This window comes from Zootoca vivipara, chromosome 11 (assembly GCF_963506605.1).
Source record: "Zootoca vivipara chromosome 11, rZooViv1.1, whole genome shotgun sequence".
Taxonomy (NCBI): domain Eukaryota; kingdom Metazoa; phylum Chordata; class Lepidosauria; order Squamata; family Lacertidae; genus Zootoca; species Zootoca vivipara.
The window spans coordinates 41,639,448-41,661,145 of NC_083286.1; the positions used below are offsets into that span (position 1 = coordinate 41,639,448).

At 41.9% G+C, this 21,698-nt stretch overlaps 1 protein-coding gene across 8 annotated transcripts in view; it reads right to left on the reverse strand.

The window, feature by feature from the left end:
* The window catches only part of DDX4 (DEAD-box helicase 4), a 28,264-nt gene extending 10,665 nt beyond the window's left edge, over positions 1 to 17,599 (reverse strand). Inside the window, exons 1-15 of one of the 8 annotated variants that reach the window (XM_035100460.2) lie at positions 16,967 to 17,248; positions 16,312 to 16,463; positions 13,007 to 13,065; positions 11,459 to 11,506; positions 9,365 to 9,439; positions 8,280 to 8,330; positions 7,468 to 7,527; positions 7,272 to 7,337; positions 6,421 to 6,501; positions 6,164 to 6,196; positions 5,877 to 5,924; positions 4,516 to 4,560; positions 3,531 to 3,673; positions 1,847 to 1,999; positions 735 to 889 (exon numbers count right to left, since the gene is read on the reverse strand). In XM_035100460.2, the coding sequence (XP_034956351.2) occupies positions 735 to 889; positions 1,847 to 1,999; positions 3,531 to 3,673; positions 4,516 to 4,560; positions 5,877 to 5,924; positions 6,164 to 6,196; positions 6,421 to 6,501; positions 7,272 to 7,337; positions 7,468 to 7,527; positions 8,280 to 8,330; positions 9,365 to 9,439; positions 11,459 to 11,506; positions 13,007 to 13,065; positions 16,312 to 16,463; positions 16,967 to 17,137 (1,340 nt within the window). In that variant the 5' untranslated portion in view covers positions 17,138 to 17,248. The other 7 variants (XM_035100463.2, XM_060280299.1, XM_035100462.2 and 4 more) reach the window with 7 other exon arrangements.
* Between the last annotated feature and the right edge of the window lie 4,099 nt (positions 17,600 to 21,698).

The window sequence follows — 21,698 nt, forward strand, 5'->3', positions numbered from 1 at the left end:
CACAAGCTCTGGTGTGCACATCAATGCTAAGCCAATGCTCTGCTTTGGTTTTCTCTTATGAAATACCAGAGGAGGGTTCCACGAATAAGCAGTATGTATCAGCATATATCTGCAATAAAACAGACCATGACTTTCCTACAGATCATGTCTCAATGCTTTCAATACTACTTTTTATTTCTGATGGGAAGTTTCAGGTGTTTACATTGCCTTCCATAGACCAATGCAAACAGGCCTAGTAAGTGCATTCTTATAGGGTCAGATCCATATTTAACATGCAGCTTGTGGAGGCCATTTGCTATGATGTTTAATTTTCAAGAACACATTCAGAGTCATGCAAAGCTGGTAATAGGCCCAGGCCAAATTGGAAATGTAGGTCCCATTTAACCAAAGGCCCCCCTTTGCCTCTACCGGGGTACTTGGGAGTAGGCCTCCTCAAAATCATGGGCCTATGCCAACTGGCCCACCTAACTCCCCCTCTGTTTTTGCCCTCACATGTTTATCATCAATTTCCCCTTTTTCAGTACAGTATACATATTTATGAAGAAAGCATTTTGCTCATGTCAGAGTAATAAGAGTCAGAAAACATTTGGCAACTTGCTTTACCACACAGCTTCACATTTCACCACACCAACTTGGCGGGGCTTCCTTAATTACACAAACAGCACTTTTACAAATTCACTTACTTACTGAACACACACTACTATCTTTGAGATTTAGCTTGTTCAAACACTTACCCATGTGCAAATTTTCTTGATTCCAGAAAGATCTGGTTTATCAGTTCTCTAGTTGGAGCTACAATTATACATTCTGGTTGTTGCTGTTGTTCAAATTGACTGGCAGTAACTCCATCACGCATCATATGAGCCAAAATTGGTATAAGAAAAGCTGCCTAAAGGGTAAATATATTATAGTTAACAAGTTTCTCACCCCCCAAAAAAGGAAAACCCCAGGATATGTTCTCTAATCTCAGTGTAAAGAGGCCTACAGAAAGGGAAAATAGCAGAACATGTTCATAAATAACTAGGTGACTATGGTCCAGCATCTTTCTTTTCCTATCAATCAATAAATAAATACATTTCTGGGAGGCAAATTTAGGATAATTCTTCCTTGAATCTTTATTCCAAGTCCTATAATCAAAGCACAATACATCAATATACCAAAAATGAGGCTGTTTATTCACTTTAGATTCACCTTTGCAATTCAAGAAATCTTCAATAAAAAATACTTTTTTAAAAAAAAGATGGAACTAAAGTAAATACCTAAAGGCAGCAGCAAAGGAGCTGTATTAAAATGTTGCAAGGCACCACAATGGAATACTGTCCATTATGTGTTTTTAATGCTATCTGTAACATGCTTAAAGTAGGAAAAACCCAATTTAGCCTGATAAAGTGTTTATTAAGTGAAAACAACTCTTTTCACAATGAATATAGTTTCTAGTATTTCTAGAAAGTGACACTTATTTTCTTATGTTTGTACGAAGCCAACTTTTTTTCTAATAGGTTTTCATAATATAAATTAAGATGAGTTATAGGCACTTCAAAAATACATTTTTAAAAGACAAAACCATAATGGGATTTTGGTTGGTACCCAAACATACTCAACATTCATAGAGAATGTATTTTTGTTGACCCACCATTTAAGACTCTCACAGTTCATTAATGGATCCCTACCAGTGATTCAGAAATCACCGCTTCAAGTCCATCTTGGGAATGGTTTGAAGTGCCAAGACAGACTCACCCACTGGGCCAAGTCAATAACATTAAATGCTATAAATCCAAGTGTCAGATTATTATTACGGCCTCAAATCCTCCACCTCAAATAGCAGAATCCATCATTTTATACTTACTGTTTTCCCAGATCCTGTCTGGGCACATGCCATTAAATCACGTCCTGCCATTATAATAGGAATGCTGTATTTCTGCACTGGAGTAAGTTTAAGATACCCAGTTCTAGCAATGTTCTTCATTAATGTTGGACATAGATTAGCTTCTTCAAAGGTCTAAGAACAGAATGGACATGTTAAAAACAAATAAAATTGAGAAAGCTAAGCAGATCAATACTAGCATCAAAAAAGCACAAAAAGAACATAAAGTAGCATTTTCTTGTTATCCCTAGCAACAAATGAGTAGAATTTAAGTGAATCAGTAGGTCCTTAAGTACTGTCCTTGAAATACAGAAATGTTTTTTTAAATAAAAAGGCAGTTCAAAAGTTTTGCACTGTCTCTGGAATAGCAAGGCAGAGGCTAAAAAACATCTTTTCTAGGAGAAAGAGTACCATAACCCAGGACTTACCACTAGCTCTCCTTATGTGTTCTTATTTTTTTTAACGCAACCTGCAACCTCAAAACTGAGCAGGTGGCCAGACTTAATGATACCTCTAAACCAAGGACCTTTGGATGAATCCATTCTCTTTATTAAAATAGCAAAGCATTTGTAAACTGTAACTATTCACTGCAGTTTGCAAGACAGGGGGCTTCCTGCAGATAGCATCTCACCAGGAGGTCCATTCTATATTATGTAGGAAGCAGACCTTTAGCACGGCAGCTTAAACTCTTTGGAACTTCCGGTTACACACAACAGCTGCAGTCTCAATGCCTACTGAAGACACCCCCCCCTTTTCAACAAGCCTTTTCAGTGAAAAAGTCTATCCCAGTCTGTATCAGCTTTGAAATGGTTTATATATGTCTTATTGTTTATGTTTTTATTGTTCAGATGTTTTGAACTATTTCATAGGATTTAATTCATAAATAAAAGCATGTTATTGAGGGCTTCCCTAAGCATTTTTGTATCTACATAGTCCAGAGAGCAATATAAATGTAGCTAATCAATTACAGGAACTAATTTTAACACTTTAAGTCTTACAGATTCTTTTTGTATAACTATTTTTGAAGTTTATAGGATGAAGTGGGGCTGGGCAGAGTAGGGCATGGATCCACTTTTTAAAAATAAAACAAAATCAGTTATGTCACTATATTTCTGAAATCAGTAAAGGAGAAAACAGGTTGCTGGTACATGAAATTTCTCTTCAAATCTGCAGAGTCTGGCAAAAAGAGCACTGTACACACAATGGTTTCTTTATATGGCATCCCTGGGCATTTAAAAATGACATGACAGAAAACTGTAAACGCAGCACAGGACACACTAGTAGTTACCACTTCTTTCTTTTAACCTTGTAACATAAAATCAACTGCTAGTACAGCTGAAACCAATCAATAGCACTCAGTGTGAAAGGTGCCTTACAATGGACTTTCTTCACATTAATATGAGGTGAAAGGATTACAGTTCTAAAGAGTTCAAGAAGAAAATCTTGACCTGCTAACTTCTTTAAGATCAAGAAAAAACAAAAATCAAGTTGAATTAAGTAGTTCTTTTAGAAGTCAAAGCAGCAAGTGAGCCTATGACTATAGTCCAATATTTAAGTAAGTAGATCGGTATCAAACAACCCAAAACTTGGTAACTTTGCACAACTGTTCAGTCTCTTGAGACTAACGAAGTTACTTGTTAGAAATATTTAAAGCAGTAGCACTAACCAGTATCGCTGGTGGGGGGTCATGTCCTGAAACTTCCACAAGAATGTTATCATATTTGTCAAAGTTTATCCCTGTCTGGTAATGTGCAAAGATGGCTTCTTCTTCTTCTGGTGGTGGTGGTGGTACGTATGTCACCTTTGGACCTACAAATAGAAGAGTACAAGTTAAATTTAATCCTTAAGAAGCAAGTGTGCTAGCTATACAAAATTTATCCATTTCGTTATGTTTTGGGCAACATTCACCAATGTCTGCTTGCTTGGTACACTGGAAATCTGCTTGCAGAATGCAATTTCCAGTTTCAATACTCCCCCTTCAACCCCCACAATCTGCTCTAGAGGATCTCCCAAACTCTGGAACAGATTTTGGGGGCACATTATGAGCTGCAGGGAGATAGATGAAGAATAAGCCCCACTGTGCCAGTACATGTCTACAAGCATTTATTTGGATGCCACCATCTGAGCACAGAATTTCTAGTAACATAAATTATGGGTACAACACAACCATATCTTCATTTTCACAACCATCACAATCATTTCGTGACAATGCTTTTCAGATTGTTTTACATCTCCAATTATATGCACTATTTTAAATGTATGCATGACAAGAAAACAGTATTGAATACTGGCCGTAATAGTAAAACTAATCAAGAGTGGGAATAATTGGTGATTTGAGAATGGACCCACACAATTAAATAATTAAATATATTACCTATCATTTTTGAAAGTACTATGATATTTAAAACCTTTTTCTGTGAAAAAGCAAAAAAAGAAATAGCCACCTGAAAGTGTGACATCTGGATGTAATCACAGCCATTTAATTTTGATTCCCCAAAGGAAGGTAGAAATGCCCTAGATATTTTGGTCATAATATGCCATTAGGTATTTTAAAAGTTAAAAGCGGGAGCTGTCTTTATGTTCATGAACATCAGTAATCTATCAATTTTCTTAATATCTCTTGCCACTTAATTTGCTCTAATTTAACATACCAGCACCATCACCTGCTTCTGAATCACCATCCGATTTCCTCATACCTTAAGTGAAATGAATGTTTGGAAGAAAACACTATCAGTAGAGGAAGGAAACAGTCAGATATTTTTAAAAGTTGCTGATATCTAAATAATTTTTTATTATTGCAATGTGCATACTGCTTTTCATTCAGAGAATACAGAACAATTTACACAACAATTAAAAAATACAACACAATTAACATTCCAGAAAGCCATTATCACTAAATTCAAAACTGAAGAACTAGTATTAGCAGCTAGGAAAATACCACAGTGAAGAGTCTTTAATTGTTAGTGAAAGCATGTAACAGTTTGTTGCCACCTCTCCACAGGGAATAGGTAGTTGCTGCTACAGGGAATTCCTGCTAATATAAACCAGGTCATAGTACAGCCAACAGGCCATTTCCATAGACCTTACTGACCAGGCTGGAAAAGTAATTTCTTGATTAACCTAGTCCTGAGCTGAACCTGTTAAAAGGAAATTCCACACAATACATTACACTAGTCCAATCATCCAGTTACCAATCCATGGATCAAGCTATTTCTGTTCAGTAACTGGGCACAGTGATCAAAACCAGTAGGTGCTCCTAGTTACTGAGGTCATCTGGGCCTCTAGTGACAATGATGGCTCAAGGACCAGCCCTAGAATGCTGGCCCCTCCCTTCCTTCCCATCCAAAACAAACAAGTTCCTCACTTGCTCACAGGGTCTCCATCTTATCAGGATTCCCTTTGAGTTTATTGGCCCTCATCCAGGTACCAGCATGGCTCCTCTAAACTCAGATGTGCTAGAGAAGTAGAACATTAGCAGCATACTGGTGCCTCAAATCTCCTCAGATTCACTTTCAATGACTTTAAACAGATGTTAAATAGTATTGGAGACAATGTAGTATCTTGTTGCCCCCACTCCCATTATTACTTTCTGGAACCCAACATGCAGGAAGGAGTGGAACCACTAATACAATACAGTGACTCCAACACCCCATTATCACAGAGTCAGTCATGGACAATACCATGGCTGAAGGTATCAAAAGCTGCAGAGAAAATCAAAAGTAGAGGATCCAGTAGCTAAGGAATCAGGAACCTAATATGAGAGCCAGAAGAGGGAATGGCCTGCACACATGTATACCCTCTACACTTACAGTGACCTCCTTCAAGCACCATATCTTTCTTTGCCCATGGTCACTGTAACAGGAGCATCATACCCATTCTCCCCCTGCTCTCCTTTCCCAGGTATATCCCAATCCAGACTCCCAGCCTGTGAACACCCAATCGCACACACAAACAATGCTATACTTCACACACCCAAAAATATATCCAAAACTCAATCGCACCAGACACATACCTCTTCCAAAACCTCCAATTACTTCTTCGTTGCTTCCTTTGTAGCCACCTGTTTAAAATGTTGAAAGGAATTGCTAAAGATAAAGCAGTTTTAACAATACAATTTAAAAGGATTGGGCAATTATATTGCAGATCCTTGAGCTAGGAATTCCAAGTGAGCAGATATGGGACTTGGCCGGATTGAGACAGATTATCAGGGACCAAGGTGAGTAATGAACAAAACAGTTATGCTTAGAGACAAAAAAATGTCAAAATAGGAATGTATTTATGTGAACAGTGGATTCTTACCTCTGCCTCCTCTGCCTCTATTTTCAGAGTCACCTGAAAAACAAATGCATAATTGGAAGAATGTGGTTACAAATGAAGCGCAATGTAAAACCAATCACCAGTCAATTTAGTTGGTTTCTAGATTGTGCATGTCTATAATCTACCATTTTAGTCACATCAACTGCCAACAATTCCATGCAATTTTGAAATCAATACGACCAGAGAAACAAAGGGAATAAAGCCAACTATATATATCAAATTTCACTTTTAATTCTTACGAGTTGAAGCACCAAACCCTCCTCTTTTAGAACCAAATCCACCAAAAGTCTGTCTTCTATCTTGCTTCTCATTTTCATCATCTGTTATAATTGAACCCAAACATAAGGATTTATTCTGTTTAACAGGTTGAAAAGGTTTTCATGCAATGGTAGAATATTTTAAATGTTAAAAGCAACTTTTCAAAAATAGCACTCTCCAGCCCACATGAACTACTAGTATTTAAAAAACAACTATTAGTATTAAAAATACATCTTACCAAGTAAAACAATTATAATACAGACTGATATTAAATTAATAAAAACTTAAATCATACCTACTTGGCTCAAATACTGAAAAAGTGTATTTTTGAAAGTGTGGAGTTCATAGTTCACCTTACATTAATTACTAAGGATAGACCAATTTGAAATAAACTTGTACTGTGGTTCTTTTCTTTTATTCTTATAAAATGCATGGGTTTAAGTTATTAAGAAACACTGCCACATTTTCTTCACACCACCCTTATGTATGCGAGTTCTCTCCCAGATGTGCACTGAGATATTTCCCCCTATCTCTTATGCTCATTTCGCCATGTAATCCTTATCCTGTTCTGGTGCAACATTACAATTTAAAAAGTTTATATACATCTGGGATAAAAACAAATCTTGGTCTTAATCTGTTTGTAACTAATGACTCTTAAAGACAGTGAGTACATGTAAAGGTTTTTTTCCCTCCCCAATAAGAATATTTCTGTAAGGTATTTTTTTAAAAAAAAAAATCTTAACCATAAAACCCATCTGACATTTTCTCATTTTTAGATTGAATAATTACATTTTACTTGGTTACCAACACAATTAAAAACTATAGAGCTTACTTCCAAATCGCCCAAATCCTCCTCTGCCAGATCCTCTTCCACCCCTATTGCCACCAGCACTCATTCCTTGAGAACAAAAATACAACAGTACTTGATCAATAACTTTCTGATCTTCAAAGAACTTATGTTCCAAAACCAGCAAGGAAGAAAAAAGCAAGCATGGGAATTCTAAGCTTTGTTGTTTTTAGGGCTTTACCTCCTCTCCTAGGAACTCCTCTGTTTGACTGGCTTTCTTGATCACCATCATCAACGACTTCTATGACACACAAAAAAAAATAAGCAATAAAAAATTCTGAAGATACTTAAGGTTCTTTTAAGGATGTAAGCAAAGCTTACATTTATCTTTCAATTTATTAAAAAAAACAGGTGTTTGTTATTATTAGATTTGTACACCACCCTTCATCAGACAATCACAACTTATTTCTCTATACCAAACATGTGCAAATATTATTGTACTATTGGTGGGGTTATTATTTCCTCACAAAAGTGAAAGAAAGCACGCTGAGGTCCAGAGCTGTGTAAGGCTTTATGGTCAAAACTAGCACTTCGGACTGAGCCTGGAAACTGATAGCTAAGCAGTCATGTCAGAATTGCTGCTTTATGTTCAGACCGTCCCACAACAAACAAAATTCTGGCCAAATTCTGCATTTTCCAAACCATCTTCAAGGGCAGCCCCATGTATAATACATTGCAGTAATCCAACCTAGGTTACCAGAGCTTAGAAAACAGAAGTTAGGCTGTCCCTGTCCAGACAGCCATCTAGAAAAGTATCATGGTCAATATTATCAACAGTTACTGAAAACTCAAGAATTAACAGGGCACACTCCTCCTGTCCCTCTCCCAACAGAGGTAATCATATTAGGCAACCCAGGCAGTTTCCATGGTAAAACAGGGGCTATGCAGTATGTTATAACTGTCTTGCTTTGTATTTAGTCTAGAAAATATATTTTAATGAGATTTTAAAGTAAATCAACAGATAGATGAGTCTGAGGAGGTTTGCAACTGTACCTCTCTCAAAGCTTGGAAACTTCCTTTCTTCAAATCTATTTCCAGATGTAGCTGTAGAAAGCAAGAGAAAGGTAAGCATTCTACAATTCCATTCACTTACATTTCAAAGCAGACATGAATATTTTAAGTAGCCCTGAGGAATATTAGCATTTATTCCCAGAATTTCTATCCCTCACTAGTGCCTGTCCTTCCCTCTTCTTAGCCAATTGTATCCACTGGCCACCTAGCATTAATACATAATTAATATGGCAGAGAAACAGGTAAAGTCAAATGACTATATTGCATGCCAAAAGTAAACTGCTTATTTTCTACTTTTTGATACATTTTTAGCACAACCCAATGCACATCTACTTAGAAGTAAGCCCTACTGGATTCAGTGGGGCAACTCCCAGGTAAATGTCCATAGGGCTATAGCCTCAAACTGATATTTCACTCCCCCTCCCCTGCAAAAAAGACCCTACAATACAAGGCAATGGTTCCCAAAATGTGGTCCACAGACCACTAGAGGTCTACAAGTTTCATCCTGGTAATCTGCAGCATGTCTGCATTAAATATTTAGGTTGATTTTAATTGTATCTTTATTTTTATTGCATTACAAAAAATAAAAGCAGCAATTAAATTAAATGCAATTAAGTTGACACAATGTATTAAAATTGCTACAACTGGCAGAAAAATCATTAAGTGGTTCAACAAGACCCTAAGCAATTTTCCAGTGGTCCATGGAGGGAAAGGTTTTGGAACCACAGGTAAAAGATATACAGACACATGTTTCAGTTGAACCAGAATTAATGCTCGAAGCATCCTCATATTAAGCATTACACTGCTTTCACTTATCATGATTTACATTTACCAGTAAGAATATCTTTTTATCAAATTACACTATCAGTTCTCTCACGAAATGCCTTCATTTTTATCAAATAACTTTATGCACACTAGAGCTTTTTCAAAGTCACTGAAGTAATTAGAACTATTTGACCAAGTTAGTTCAACATTTAAAGGTGTGGTTAGGATTAAGATAAAATTGCAGATGCCAGCAACTACCAGCACCTGCATGTGATAAACACAAGTTTGACCAAACAAACTACCTCGGTTTCCAAAACTCCTTCCACTTCCAAATCCACCTATTGGTTTGTCTTCTCCATTTGGTTTTCCACCAACACCTGGCAAATGTTAAAAGATTTGTTTACCACAGGCAATTACTTTCTTTACTTTGTTTAGATATACAGTGGTACCTCGGTTTAAGAACAGCCCTGTTTACGAACTATTCGGTTTACAAACTCCGCAAAACCAGAAGTAGTGTCCTGGTTTGCAAACTTTACCTTGGTCTAAGAACAGAAGCCGAGCGGTGGAAGGGCACCGATGGCAGGAGGCCTCATTAGGGAAAGCGTGCCTCGGTTTAAGAACGGTTTTGGTTTAAGAAGTGACTTCCGGAACGGATTAAGTTCATAAACCAAGGTACCACTGTACTCAAGACTGTTCAGTATGAACTAGCTTGCATAAGATGGTAAGCCATTGTGCAGGCTCCCAGAGGGCCCTGCAGTCACTTTGCTCTTCAGTTGTCCTTTTCACTGTCAAGCTGTGTTGAACTGAACTAAGACAAGGTTTACAGCTTGTGGTTAGCAAGAAGAGAACTATGAACTCTAGCTTTAGCTCAGCACGGTGCAGCAGTAAGGACTGGTAAAGAGCAAAACTGCTACAAGCTCCTATGAGAGTCCAGACATTTGTGTGGCCTCAGCAAAGTCAGAGTTTGGCCTACTGTGTGTTGCAAGCCTGTTCTATGGCTCAGTTCAGACACTGATGCAAAACAATTACCGGTACTCACATCACTGCAATGCTTCCTTATTACAACACATTGCTAAACTTTGATCTAGTACTAACAGCAGAGATTAGCACCCAACTTGTGTGCCTGTCTACCCTTGCACTGACCAAATACCCAGTACTTCCATCCTTTGCTAAGTGGGAAACTTGCTTGCACTTCTGACCATTATTTAATGTTATTTCTGAATGCAGCCAATTGCCTGCATTTAGTTGGGTCTTATATTGACTTAATACAGCCATTTTTCTCTTCCCTTTACATAACCCAGGATTTTTTTTTGCAACTAACACTACAATCCTAATGTTTGCCTACTCAGAAAGCCTACTGAATGCAATGGGGCTTACTCACAGGTATATGGGGCTAGGATTGCAGCCCAGGTATCCCTTCAAACTATGATGAATGGCTTCCAAACAAGCCAAACTATGAAGCCAGAGCCTAAAACTGGCATTATAAGGAATAGTGAGCTTCCAAATTAACTACGTAATGACTTATTGGCTAATCCGTGCAGTTGTTCAAAGGTATATGTGTGCACACCTGGCTCACAACACAATGAAAGAATTCACTAAGTATCTCTTATGCTCTTTCCCATACAAAGTGGTGTATGTAAATGCTCTAGGCCAGGAGTTGAGACACTCTGACCCGCATACCAAAGGGATCTCATCTTCCCATCTGGCCAGCAGTCATTCTCGCTACAGCCAAAATTAGGCTTCATAAAACTCACCTAGTACAGCTGATCAGAGGCTTTTTTCCTAAACTAAACACTGCATGGGTAGCCATTTCAGGGGAAATGTCACAGTTGACATGGTGATGGATGAAAAGGTTAACCTTCTTTCACCCTGTACTGTGACTTCTGTCTCCCAAAAATCGGCACCCCTGTTAAATTTGTACAGTATTGGCTCCAATAAGAACACCTTTTCCTAGCCTAATTGTATAGAAAAGTGAGATCAATGTGCAACACTGGATGTGTGGGTGCATGCATGCTATGTGTGTTTGCATGTATAACACAATGTAGGGTGGCCCACCCATGTTAATTTAGACCATGCCACCACTGGCATATGGCCCCCAGAAAGTTGGTCATTGGGGAATGCAGCCTCAGACTGAAAAAGGCTCCCCACCCCTCCAACAGGCAAAGAGAATTTTTAATTTTAAAGTGTTCAGGGAAGTATCACAGCATTACTCATGGCCACAACTGTTTTCCAAAACCACCACACATGCGGTGAAGACATAGACCAACATTAAGTTACATTACTGTGCCCTATGAAAAACAAAATGTGTGCATGCACAACATTAAGAGACATATTTAGAGAGCCCAATACAATTTATATTTCCTGGAACACAAATGGGAATATACAGAGATATATACCTCCAAACGTACGACCCCAAGGAGCTGCATTTTCAGTGGAACCACGCCCTAAAAATAAGTTATTACGTTGGATATTTTGAAGATGTTCATAAAGTACATATTCAAAAGTATGGTTAAATATTAACAGATCTGCTGAAAACTCAAATACTTATGAAAAGGGAAGTATAAAACTATTGACAAGCTGGCAGTGGTTCAATGCACAAACTTTCAAAGGACAAAATATAATAAATTATACTGATATAACTTTCTGGCTTCGCATATTAAGTATTGTAAAGCATAAATACCCAACAAAACATCTATTTACCTTTATCCACTATTCTTTATCCAATACCTTTATCAAATATTCTTAGGGTTTAATTTAACTATTATTCTTTTATTGTGCTGAGTATTTAAATATTAAATATTTAAATATTTAAATATTCATGCAATTAAACATCTTAGGAACTAAATTCACATTGGTTGCAATAAACACAAGTAATTATCCATAAACTGCCACAATGGGGGCATTCTCAACTAAAAGTATAAATATCTGACTATTCATTCAGGGGGGAAATCCTAGATGAATGGACTTTTTAGGACCAACAAAAAATCAAAGCAATGTGCAGATTACTTCACAAAGCCTGTTCGTTCTCCAGGTGCAACCTAACTCAGTATGCAGCACACTTCTACACGTTTCCTTAGAAGTGTTCAATGAAGCTTTGGACTGTAGCTCAAGTCCACAAACTATCTCTACATTTTTTAAAAGTGCCGATTCATGTAACATCGTGCAAATAGGGGCTGGTACTAAATAAATAACAATAACTCTTCTTACAGAACATGGAGGGAGAAAACGGAGTTTCATAAGTCTGATCTTTTTAAGAAGCAAACATAATTTCTTCAAAACTTAAGTTTCATCTCTAGATCAGGCATAGGCAAACTCCGGCCCTCCAGATGTTTGGGACTACAATTCCTGTCATCTCTAGCTAACAGGACCAGTGGTCAGGGATGTTGGGAATTGTAGTCCCAAACATCTGGAGGGCCGGAGTTTGCCTATGCCTGGTCTAGATGGTAGCACTGATTGTAGGTTGCTGGCTACAGTGTTCCAGACTAATCAGACAGTAGTTTTTAATTACTATTTTTCTTCTTAATAGAAGCATTTAAAGTAATATAGGTAGCAGACTTGGTACTGTAGAAGAGGAATTTATTTTCCTTTTTTCAAAGCAGGAAAATTGCCTCCAATATATTTCTTGCTGCTAATATATTTCCTCTTAAAAAAGTAAAAAATTCTTTTCTTCACCATTACTGTTTTATTCAATTGCAAATTTATGCAGACCAATTAAAAAGGATCAACAACTTATATTTAGCCTAATTCACTCTACAACCCAGCTGTAGAGCTTTCAAACCCCTCAGGTGAACTTAATTTCAACAATACCATAATTAAACTCATAATTAAACTCATGTCAACCCAATTTAACAGGCTTCAACTGTTAGGAACACATGACTACAAAGTTATTGGTACCAGCTTTTTTTCTAGATAGAATATTCCTTTTTAAAGTCCTTATCACATACCTGGGGGGGTTGCATTCTGATTGAAATTGCATGAGGTTTCATTTGCTCCTGTAGACAAGCTGCCCTACAATAAAATAATAATTTTATTATTTGTACCTCGCCCATTTGACTGGGTTGCATGAGGAATTAAGACCATGCTGGAACTACTATACCAACCATTCCCCCATCCCAAGAATAGTTACTAGAGCCTTGCTTTTAACCACTCAACTGGTCACCAGAGGATTTCACAGTCACAGTTTAAACTTTTTCGCAGAAGGATGGAGTGTCCAAGCCTTACTCTAGCAACCCACAATGTGTCTATGCTTGGCATGGAGGACACTTTCCCTACTCCCTGTTTAATATAGCAGCCAAGGAAAACTTCTGTAGAAAGAGATGGAGTATATGATGCCTCCAGCAGTCTATTGTGTTTTTATATTTAAATATTTCTTTAATCAACTGATATCCCACCCTTCCTCCTAATGGAGCCCGAAGTGGTAAGACTCCTCATATGCATCCAGCAGGCAAACCTTCTGCATGAATAGCAGAAAAACAAGGCATGCTAGTAAAGATGGGACAGAGCCATCTGTGCATTTGACACCAACCTAAGCATCTATGCTAGAAGCATGCAAGGCACAGCAGCCCCCTGCACATCCAGCCCAAGTACAAGCAGACTGACTTGCAGCAAAGACACAAATCATTCCTGCACTGCACATGTAGAAAAATTAAGCCTCTTCCTGCATGCTCAGCATATAAACATAGAACTGCTCACATGGATAGTATAGTACTGGATCAACTAATCCATGAAAAAATATCCCCTTCTATTCCATGAATGTTCAAGCCACCATCCACATAACAGATGCTTGGGGCAGAGGGAGAAAGAAGAGGAAGGAAATAATTCAAGTGACAGCGAAGTTCAGAGACAAAATAACAAGGCAATAGCTCAATCCTCTGCATGCTTGCTAGTAACCAAATCAAAATCAAATAAAAGTGTCTCATTCTTAAGTTAACTTTGTATAGAAGTGCATCCTAAAGCTGCATCCAAAGAGCAGCTTCCGACATTGCTCAAAACAGCAAAGTGAAAGTACCTCAGAATTAGGCTTTGTCTACACGTGTAGCATAAAGTAGGACTGAAGTACAAAAGTAGAATAGCCTGTGCCACTTCAAAGCAAACCCTTTTCTGCTAATAAGAAGGAAGATGACTAGGCCAGAATATCTCTTCTTAATGTACACTACAGTTTACTTCCAGGGGAGATCAATTCATATTTTCAACATGAAAAACTATTAATAGCTTCACTGTACAGTGGCATTTCACCCTACAACCCCCTTTTGTTGCATGAATAGACCATGCCTTACAAGACAATGCCGTTCTATACTTATATCAAACCTCCCTATATTTAATACGGCTCACTCTAAGGTAAGCATGCACTGGGTTGCATGACTAGCATAGGCCAGGTTGTAACACAATTAACCATTTGGACTGCAAGCACCCACACCAGTACTAGTGGCCTATCTGGACTTCAAACCACTAGCATAGGAGCTACTATAATCCCCCAAAAGGAGATAAAATTTAAGCACCAGGATTCAGAGCAGCAAAATTCTGACTACAGCACCTTCTTTCTAAATCACTGTTAAGTTGTAACAACTTCCTAAAAAACATTTTGAAGTGTTTTTTGCAAACCACTTTAAAGTCAAGCAGTTTGTCAGTGTTATCAAAACAAAACCAATAAATAGAAACACGGTACTCTCTAGTGGCTCTTAAAAAGTCTGGAGCTCAATTAGCAGAGTTGCCATGAGTCCAGAATTTCCCAGAAACAGCCAGCAATCGGCTCTTGGAAGCAGCGTCCGGGCGGAATTCGCTGAAATGTCTAGGGAAATATGGCTGTATGGTAACCAATGTAGTCAGTGTCGTTTTTGGCCATTTTTCTTTAAAATATTTCAAAAACTTCAAAAAATTAAATTAAAAGCTCAAACTTTCCTGTCTGGATTTTCACTTTTTGAAATATGGCAACCCAATGGAATCTCCCCTCCCATTTTTTGACCAACCCACTCACACCCAAAGAGACACATTCACAGGACTACAACGCAACGGGTATGGTGCCCAGAGACGAGGAGGAACTGCATCCTTCTCGGTGCTAGTCCACCTTGGTGCTAGTCACTCATCCTACCGTGTTTCCCCTTTTTTAAGACGTAGTCAGAAAGTAAGCCATGGCAGCATTTTTTAGCATTAGTGAGATCTAAGACACCCCCCGAAAATAAGACATACCTCCATGCGAGACCGCCGAGCGCCCCAGCCAGCCAGAGGGGCCTGGAACCGGCTGCTGTTGCTGCAGAGAACGCATGGAGCGCCCTGCAGCGCCTGGCCTCTTCTTTTCTTTTCTTTTTTTTGGGCTGCCCGAGGCCTGCCGCCCCGCCACCGGAACCGGCGGTTGCAGAGCGGAGCGCTCCGAAGCAGCGAGCGCTCGGAGCGCCCTGCAGCGCCTGGCTTCTTCTTTTGCGGGGGGGAGGAGCTGCCCGAGGCCTGCCGCCCCGCCGCCGTAACCGGCGGCTGCAGAGCGGAGCGCTCCGAAGCGCCGAGCGCTCGGAGCGCCCTGCAGCGCCTGGCCTCTTCTCTTTTTGTTTGGCTGCCCGAGGCCGGCGGCTGCAGAGCGGAGCGCTCGGAGCGCCCTGCAGCGCCTGGCCTCTTCTTTTGGGGGGAGAGCTGCCCGAGGCCTGCACCCCGCCACCGGAAGCGGCGACTGCAGGGCGGAGCGCTCCGAAGCGCCGAGCGCTCAGAGCGCCCTGCAGCGCCTGGCCCCTTCTTTTGGGGGGAGAGCTGCCCGAGGCCTGCCCCCCGCCGCCGGAAGCGGCAGCTGCAGAGCGGAGCGCTCCGAAGCGCTGAGCGCTCGGAGCGCCCTGCAGCGCCTGGCCCCTTCTTTTGGGGGGAGAGCTGCCTGAGGCCTGCCCCCCGCCGCCGGAAGCGGCGGCTGCAGAGCGGAGTGCTCCGAAGCGCCGAGCGCTCGGAGCGCCCTGCAGCGCCTGGCCTCTTCTTTTGGGGGGAGAGCTGCCCGAGGCCTGCCCCCCGCCGCCGGAACCGGCGGTCTGCAGCGCCGAGCGCCCAGCAATGCTGGGCGGAGCGCCGAGCCAGCAGCCTGCCGCCTCGGTGCCGCGCAGAGTGCCCAGCAGCACCACGAACCAGTGGCCTGGCCCCTCCGAGGAGGCCTTAAGGTACCGTACAAGACATCCCCTGAAAATAAGACACCGTGCTCTTTTTTGAGTAAAAAAAGTTATAAGACGGTGTCTTAAAAAAGGGGAAACACGGTAGTTAGTGGACTCCCAGAGCCACTCACCAGCTTTTCGAAGCTGGGCTGAAAGTGGGGCAAAGTACTCCGGCCACCTCCGCCGCCGCTAGTGCTGCTCCTGTTGTCATCTGTGATCTCCTCGTCCCAGTCTTCCTCCTCCATAGCGGCACCCTCAAGATATAACCTACTCCGAATCGGCCCTGTGATTTGGGAGAGGGGGGGGTGGAACAAACCAAGAACACGTAAAACAAGAGCAGCGGAGAAAGCGGACTCTCTTGAGCCCCAACGCCACGTTCGCATCACCTCAAACTGAACTACATGGGCGTAGCCAAGGGGGGCAGGGAGAGGCAGGTGCCCCCCAAATACTTCTCCCCCCCCCCGCTAACAAAGTCTTGCTACGCCCATATCCACCCCGTGCAAAGCCTGCCCCCCCCGGGTTCTTCTCCCCACACCTGTCCCAGGCCAACGCCCCTTTCCTCTGCCTTCTCCCTCCGGCTTCAAGCAGCCCGCCACGAGGCGGGGCCCGGGCGACGGACCTGTTCCCGCCCAAAGCGCGGCTCACCGACTACCGCTACCCGTCTCCTCCCCGTCGGAACGGGATAAGGGAGGCCAGACCGTTAACCCCGCCCAGCGAGCGCCGGCCGCGCGACGGCTCTTTTAACGCCTCCCCTGACGCGAACGGAACGCCTCGTCACCTACTAACCAGGCAGCACGTGCCGCAGCTGCCGCCGCCGCGGCTCTCGCTGCTATTGCTGCTGGACCTCCTCAGCCCCTCCCCCCCCTCCGTATGCGCGCGCGCACTCGAACTCGCCGCGCTGCTCCAGCCCCTACCGGGGCTCCGGTCACGTGCCGCTTTCGCCTTCGCTGCCTTCATCACCTCCCCGCGCCACCCCACCAATAGCAGGGCCGCTGGGGCTCAGGAGAGCTGCTCAAGGCGCGGGAGGGGAGGTTAGGGCAGTAGCGTAAAAAAAAGGAGCTCCCAGCCTGCGCTTCTGACGTACCGAACCTCACCCCGTTCCTTTTTTTTTTTCCTGCGAGAGTTGCGGTTTGTCGCCGCCGCCGCCGCGCGCATTCAAGGGAGAAAAAGACGAAGACTTTGCCCTCAGGGCGTTTCCTAGCAAACTTTGTGAAGGGTTTTGTTTTTTGTTTGCTTGCTTGCCTAGGAATGCAATCGACGCAAAGCGATCAAACACACGTATGCTTTATTTGGAAATCAAGCCCCGTCGAGTTAAGCGGGGCTTGGTGCATCCGCTCTTAGTTAAGTGTCCATAGCACCGCAAAGCCTTTGTCCTTTGCCAGCTTTCATGCTACTGCTGGTGGTTTTGGTTTCGTTTCTTTTATTCCTGGAAAAACGAAAGTCTCGCTGTGTCTGAAGTTTCGTTACTTCCTTCTGCCTCCCCACAAAACAGTTCCACTGGCTTCCGGTTCATGCTAAGAAAACTTGGGAGTTCGTTCCGCCCCATCGCAGGAAGGGTGTGCGTGGTCGTCCGAGGCAACAGGAGGGGGCGGACACCTTGGTGCTAGCTAATTATTTCCAGGACTGAAAAGTTCTAACTTTCTTGCCTTCAGTTCTACTTTACGTTAAAAGACAAAACCCAAATCTGCTGCCACAATAGGGCTTGTTTGTTTTTATTTTTGCCAAGTGGTATCAGTCGACGTCTCCTCAGAAGAAAGTCTCTCTTGAGTTGGTCTCATGTGAAGCACGGGGGGGGGGGGGAGAAGATAATCAACAAGATAAGACCTGCTGAGAAGTGAAGGGGGAGACATGTTGTGCTATTGGAGACAAGCTGGGCTCAGCTACCGTACATCCGGGATTCCCAAATCTGCCCCAACGTTGTGAAAGGTGCACTTGTTATAGGAATTCTAAGGTCTTATGTATATAAGGTAAAGGTAAAGGGACCCCTGACCATTAGGTCCAGTCGTGACCGACTCTGGGGTTGCGCGCTCATCTCGCATTATTGGCCGAGGGAGCCGGCGTATAGCTTCCAGGTCATGTGGCCAGCATGACAAAGCCGCTTCTGGCAAACCAGAGCAGCACACAGAAACGCCGTTTACCTTCCCGCTGTTTATCTACTTGCACTTTGACATGCTTTCGAACTGCTAGGTTGGCAGGAGCTGGGACCAAGCAACGGGAGCTCACCCCGTCACAGGGATTCAAACCGCCGACCTTCTGATCAGCAAGCCCTAGGCTCAGTGGTTTAACCACAGCGCCACCTGGGTTCATAAATGTACAAGGCAAACACATCCGTGTATATAAACCACGTGTCTGAAATAGTACAGGAGAACAATCCTGAAGCCATTTCGACTCTCCCAAATTGACCTCAAATATTTCTCTGCAAGGAGGAAGGAAATGGGAAAAGCTTTCCAATTGTATTTGGATTGTAGGGGCTTACACCTCCCTGTAAATACAGTCTGGCAAGTACTGTATCTGTTAAGCTGAGCACACTAAATATTTACCATCTCAAAGGAATGGCCAGGCTACCCAGAAAAGGCAATCTGCATTATCGGGTATCCTAGCAGACAGGAGAGAAGCAAGACACTCAAATTTCTGCTGGGGACCACCTCTTTCTGTAATGTATGTATAATGTTTTGGGGGGTGGTCTTGAGCTACAGGGTAGGCAATTTCAAAAGTCTACAGTATAAACCACTGAGCCTAGGGCTTGCTGATCAGAAGGTCGGCGGTTCGAATCCCTGTGACGGGGTGAGCTCCCGTTGCTTGGTCCCAGCTTCTGCCAACCTAGCAGTTCGAAAGCACATCAAAATGCAAGTAGATAAATAGGAACCGCTATAGCGGGAAGGTAAACGGCGTTTCCATGTGCTGCTCTGGTTTGCCAGAAGTGGCTTTGTCATGCTGGCCACATGACCTGGAAGCTGGCCAATAACGCGAGATGAGCGCCGCAACCCCAGAGTCGGTCACGACTGGACCTAATGGTCAGGGCTACCTTTACCTTTACCTTTACAGTATAAGTATGGGGGACCCTGTTGTAACAGTTTAATAAAGATCATGCTTACTAGCTGCTTTGCTTCTCAATATTCTCTGGTTGGCCTCTCTTATTTTCTCCTACTGATAGAAAACCTACATAAGGACTCTATACGGGCTCTTGGATACCCATAAAGAATAAAGGAGCAGTTTTTCTTATAACACACTAAAACCACAGTTTAAAGCAGAGGCAGAGGAAACAACGGGAGCAAACTTGAAAAGAGTGAAAATATAAAAGGGACCAATGTGCACCACCACTTCCTGCTCTGTGAAGGCTCGCTACAGACGTGTAAAGTCACTATGCCAATAAACACAACATCTGGTGGAGAGAACAAGATAAGACTTGCTACTAATTGCAAAAATGAGATGTTCCTTTTTCCTAGCAACCCTCAGCGCAACCTGAAATAGTTTGGGAGCTGGGCCTAAGGCTGCCAGACACCTGCCTGCACTCCATTAATAATACAAACTATAAATGTTAGAACTTTGACATCATGCCCAGGTTTCCATCTCCTCCCTCCCTCTTTGATTTACTACAATGTAGGTAGATAGGAGGTCTGGAGCATTCAGAAGCTTACTCACTATTTTGTGATACTGTGGTTGAACCTAATGAAGGTACAGTATTGCTTTACAATGGTTTTTTTAATTATTTCTACTGGACTAGCGTGTGCAACTCCTTTTGATTCTCCTCCATCCCCCTTGCTAAGGAATTTTTACCTGTCTGCCACAAATGCCAGATGCACTGCAGGGCCATATTTTGCCACTAATAAAGGCGCTGGCCACTTTTGTTGGCAGACTGAGCATGTGCCTTGGAACTGCAACTGCTTTGCTAAGGAAGATGTGTAAGTTATATTTTGGGAAGTTTTGTCTTCTATAAGTTCTAAGCAACCTGAGTTCCCCAGAACTCAGTTTGAAGAAGTTTGTATAAACTTATGTGAACCGCCCTGAAATCTTGTGATGAAGGGTGGCATGTAAATTAATTAAATAAATAAAATTATTATTAATAATAATACTAATAAATTATAAGGGGGGGGAAGTATACCTAGAGCATTTATTGTAAGGATTACCACCAGGTAGGAGGGCATTTAACAGATTGGATGCAGAAATTCAAACTACTTCGTATAAAAAGTTCTGCTGGTTAAGCATTTATTTTGCTTTTAGTACATGTTCAAAGGCATATGAATAATTCCAGGGAAATGTGACAATCCCCTCTTTGCCTATTGAGATTACAGCTTTTCAAGCTGGACTCCCAGGAAGCATTTTCTAGTTTAGTTATTTGGCAGGAAAAGTTTCACCTCACAGAGTGTCACTGAAGGGGCAAGAATCCTGCCAATTAAAAGATTGGTAAGCTTAGGGGTAAAATGGGTAGGGTGCCTGTAGTTATAGCCTCAATTAACCTTTGTCAAACATGTGAGAGTTCATATATTGAGGGAGGATATGTGTCATGATAATGTCCCTGGACAGATGTTGCAAACGATTGCAGAAAATATTTTTGCAGTGTGAGAGTCTGACATATTTAAGAATTGCTGACAAGGATGTACGGTAACTTCCTCCTAATCACAAGAACTATAGTTAGTAATGCAGACTCTAGCAAGTGGAGCCTAGACCCTAGAGCCTAAAACAGCGATTCGATTCCCAAACTGGTCCGTGAACTATGGTTTGTGAGCTTCAATCAGGTGATCTGTAAATAACATTTACACTTTTGAATTATATGGAATTGAAAGTATAATACAATAAAATGCAATTAAAAAAATAAAAGAAGCAATTAAAATCATAATGCATCTAGCACAGGCATAGGCAAACTCCGGCCCTCCAGATGTTTTGAGACTACAATTCCCATCATCCCTGACCACTGGTCCTATTAGCTAGGGATAATGAGAATTGTAGTTCCAAAACATCTGGAGGGCCAGAGTTTGCCTATACTGTACCTGATCTAGCACATTGAATTACAATTGCTACAACAGGAGAAAAACCATTTTGTGGTCTGCCAAGTGGCCCAGATCAGTGGTTGTGCTTCACTTGAAAAAATCATTGATTGCACAACAGGTTCACCCCAAGAAGCAAAAGCAATGTGCAAGTTTGCTTTTCAGCTCTTAAATCTGAAGTATATACTACAGTCTGTACTTGTAGTGTTACGTATTAGTGTATATAGTTTTCCCTCAGGTCCTCAGGTCCTTGTCAGTTGTTTTAGGAGGGAACTTTGAATTATGTTTGATACATTGTTTGAGCCAGCCTCTATAAAAGCAGGCCGGCTCGGCAATGCAGTTCAGTTCTGTTCTGGCTTCCGAATAAAGAGCTTCTTGAAGAACCGCTGTGTTGTCTACCCACTATTTAATACTGGCGACGAAGGTGGGATGGAAGGACAGCAGAGCACAGCCAGAATCGGACATGCAATGAGCTGATCACTGAGCAAAATCACTGAGCGAAATCACATTCAGAGCTGACCGTTCTGGCTAGA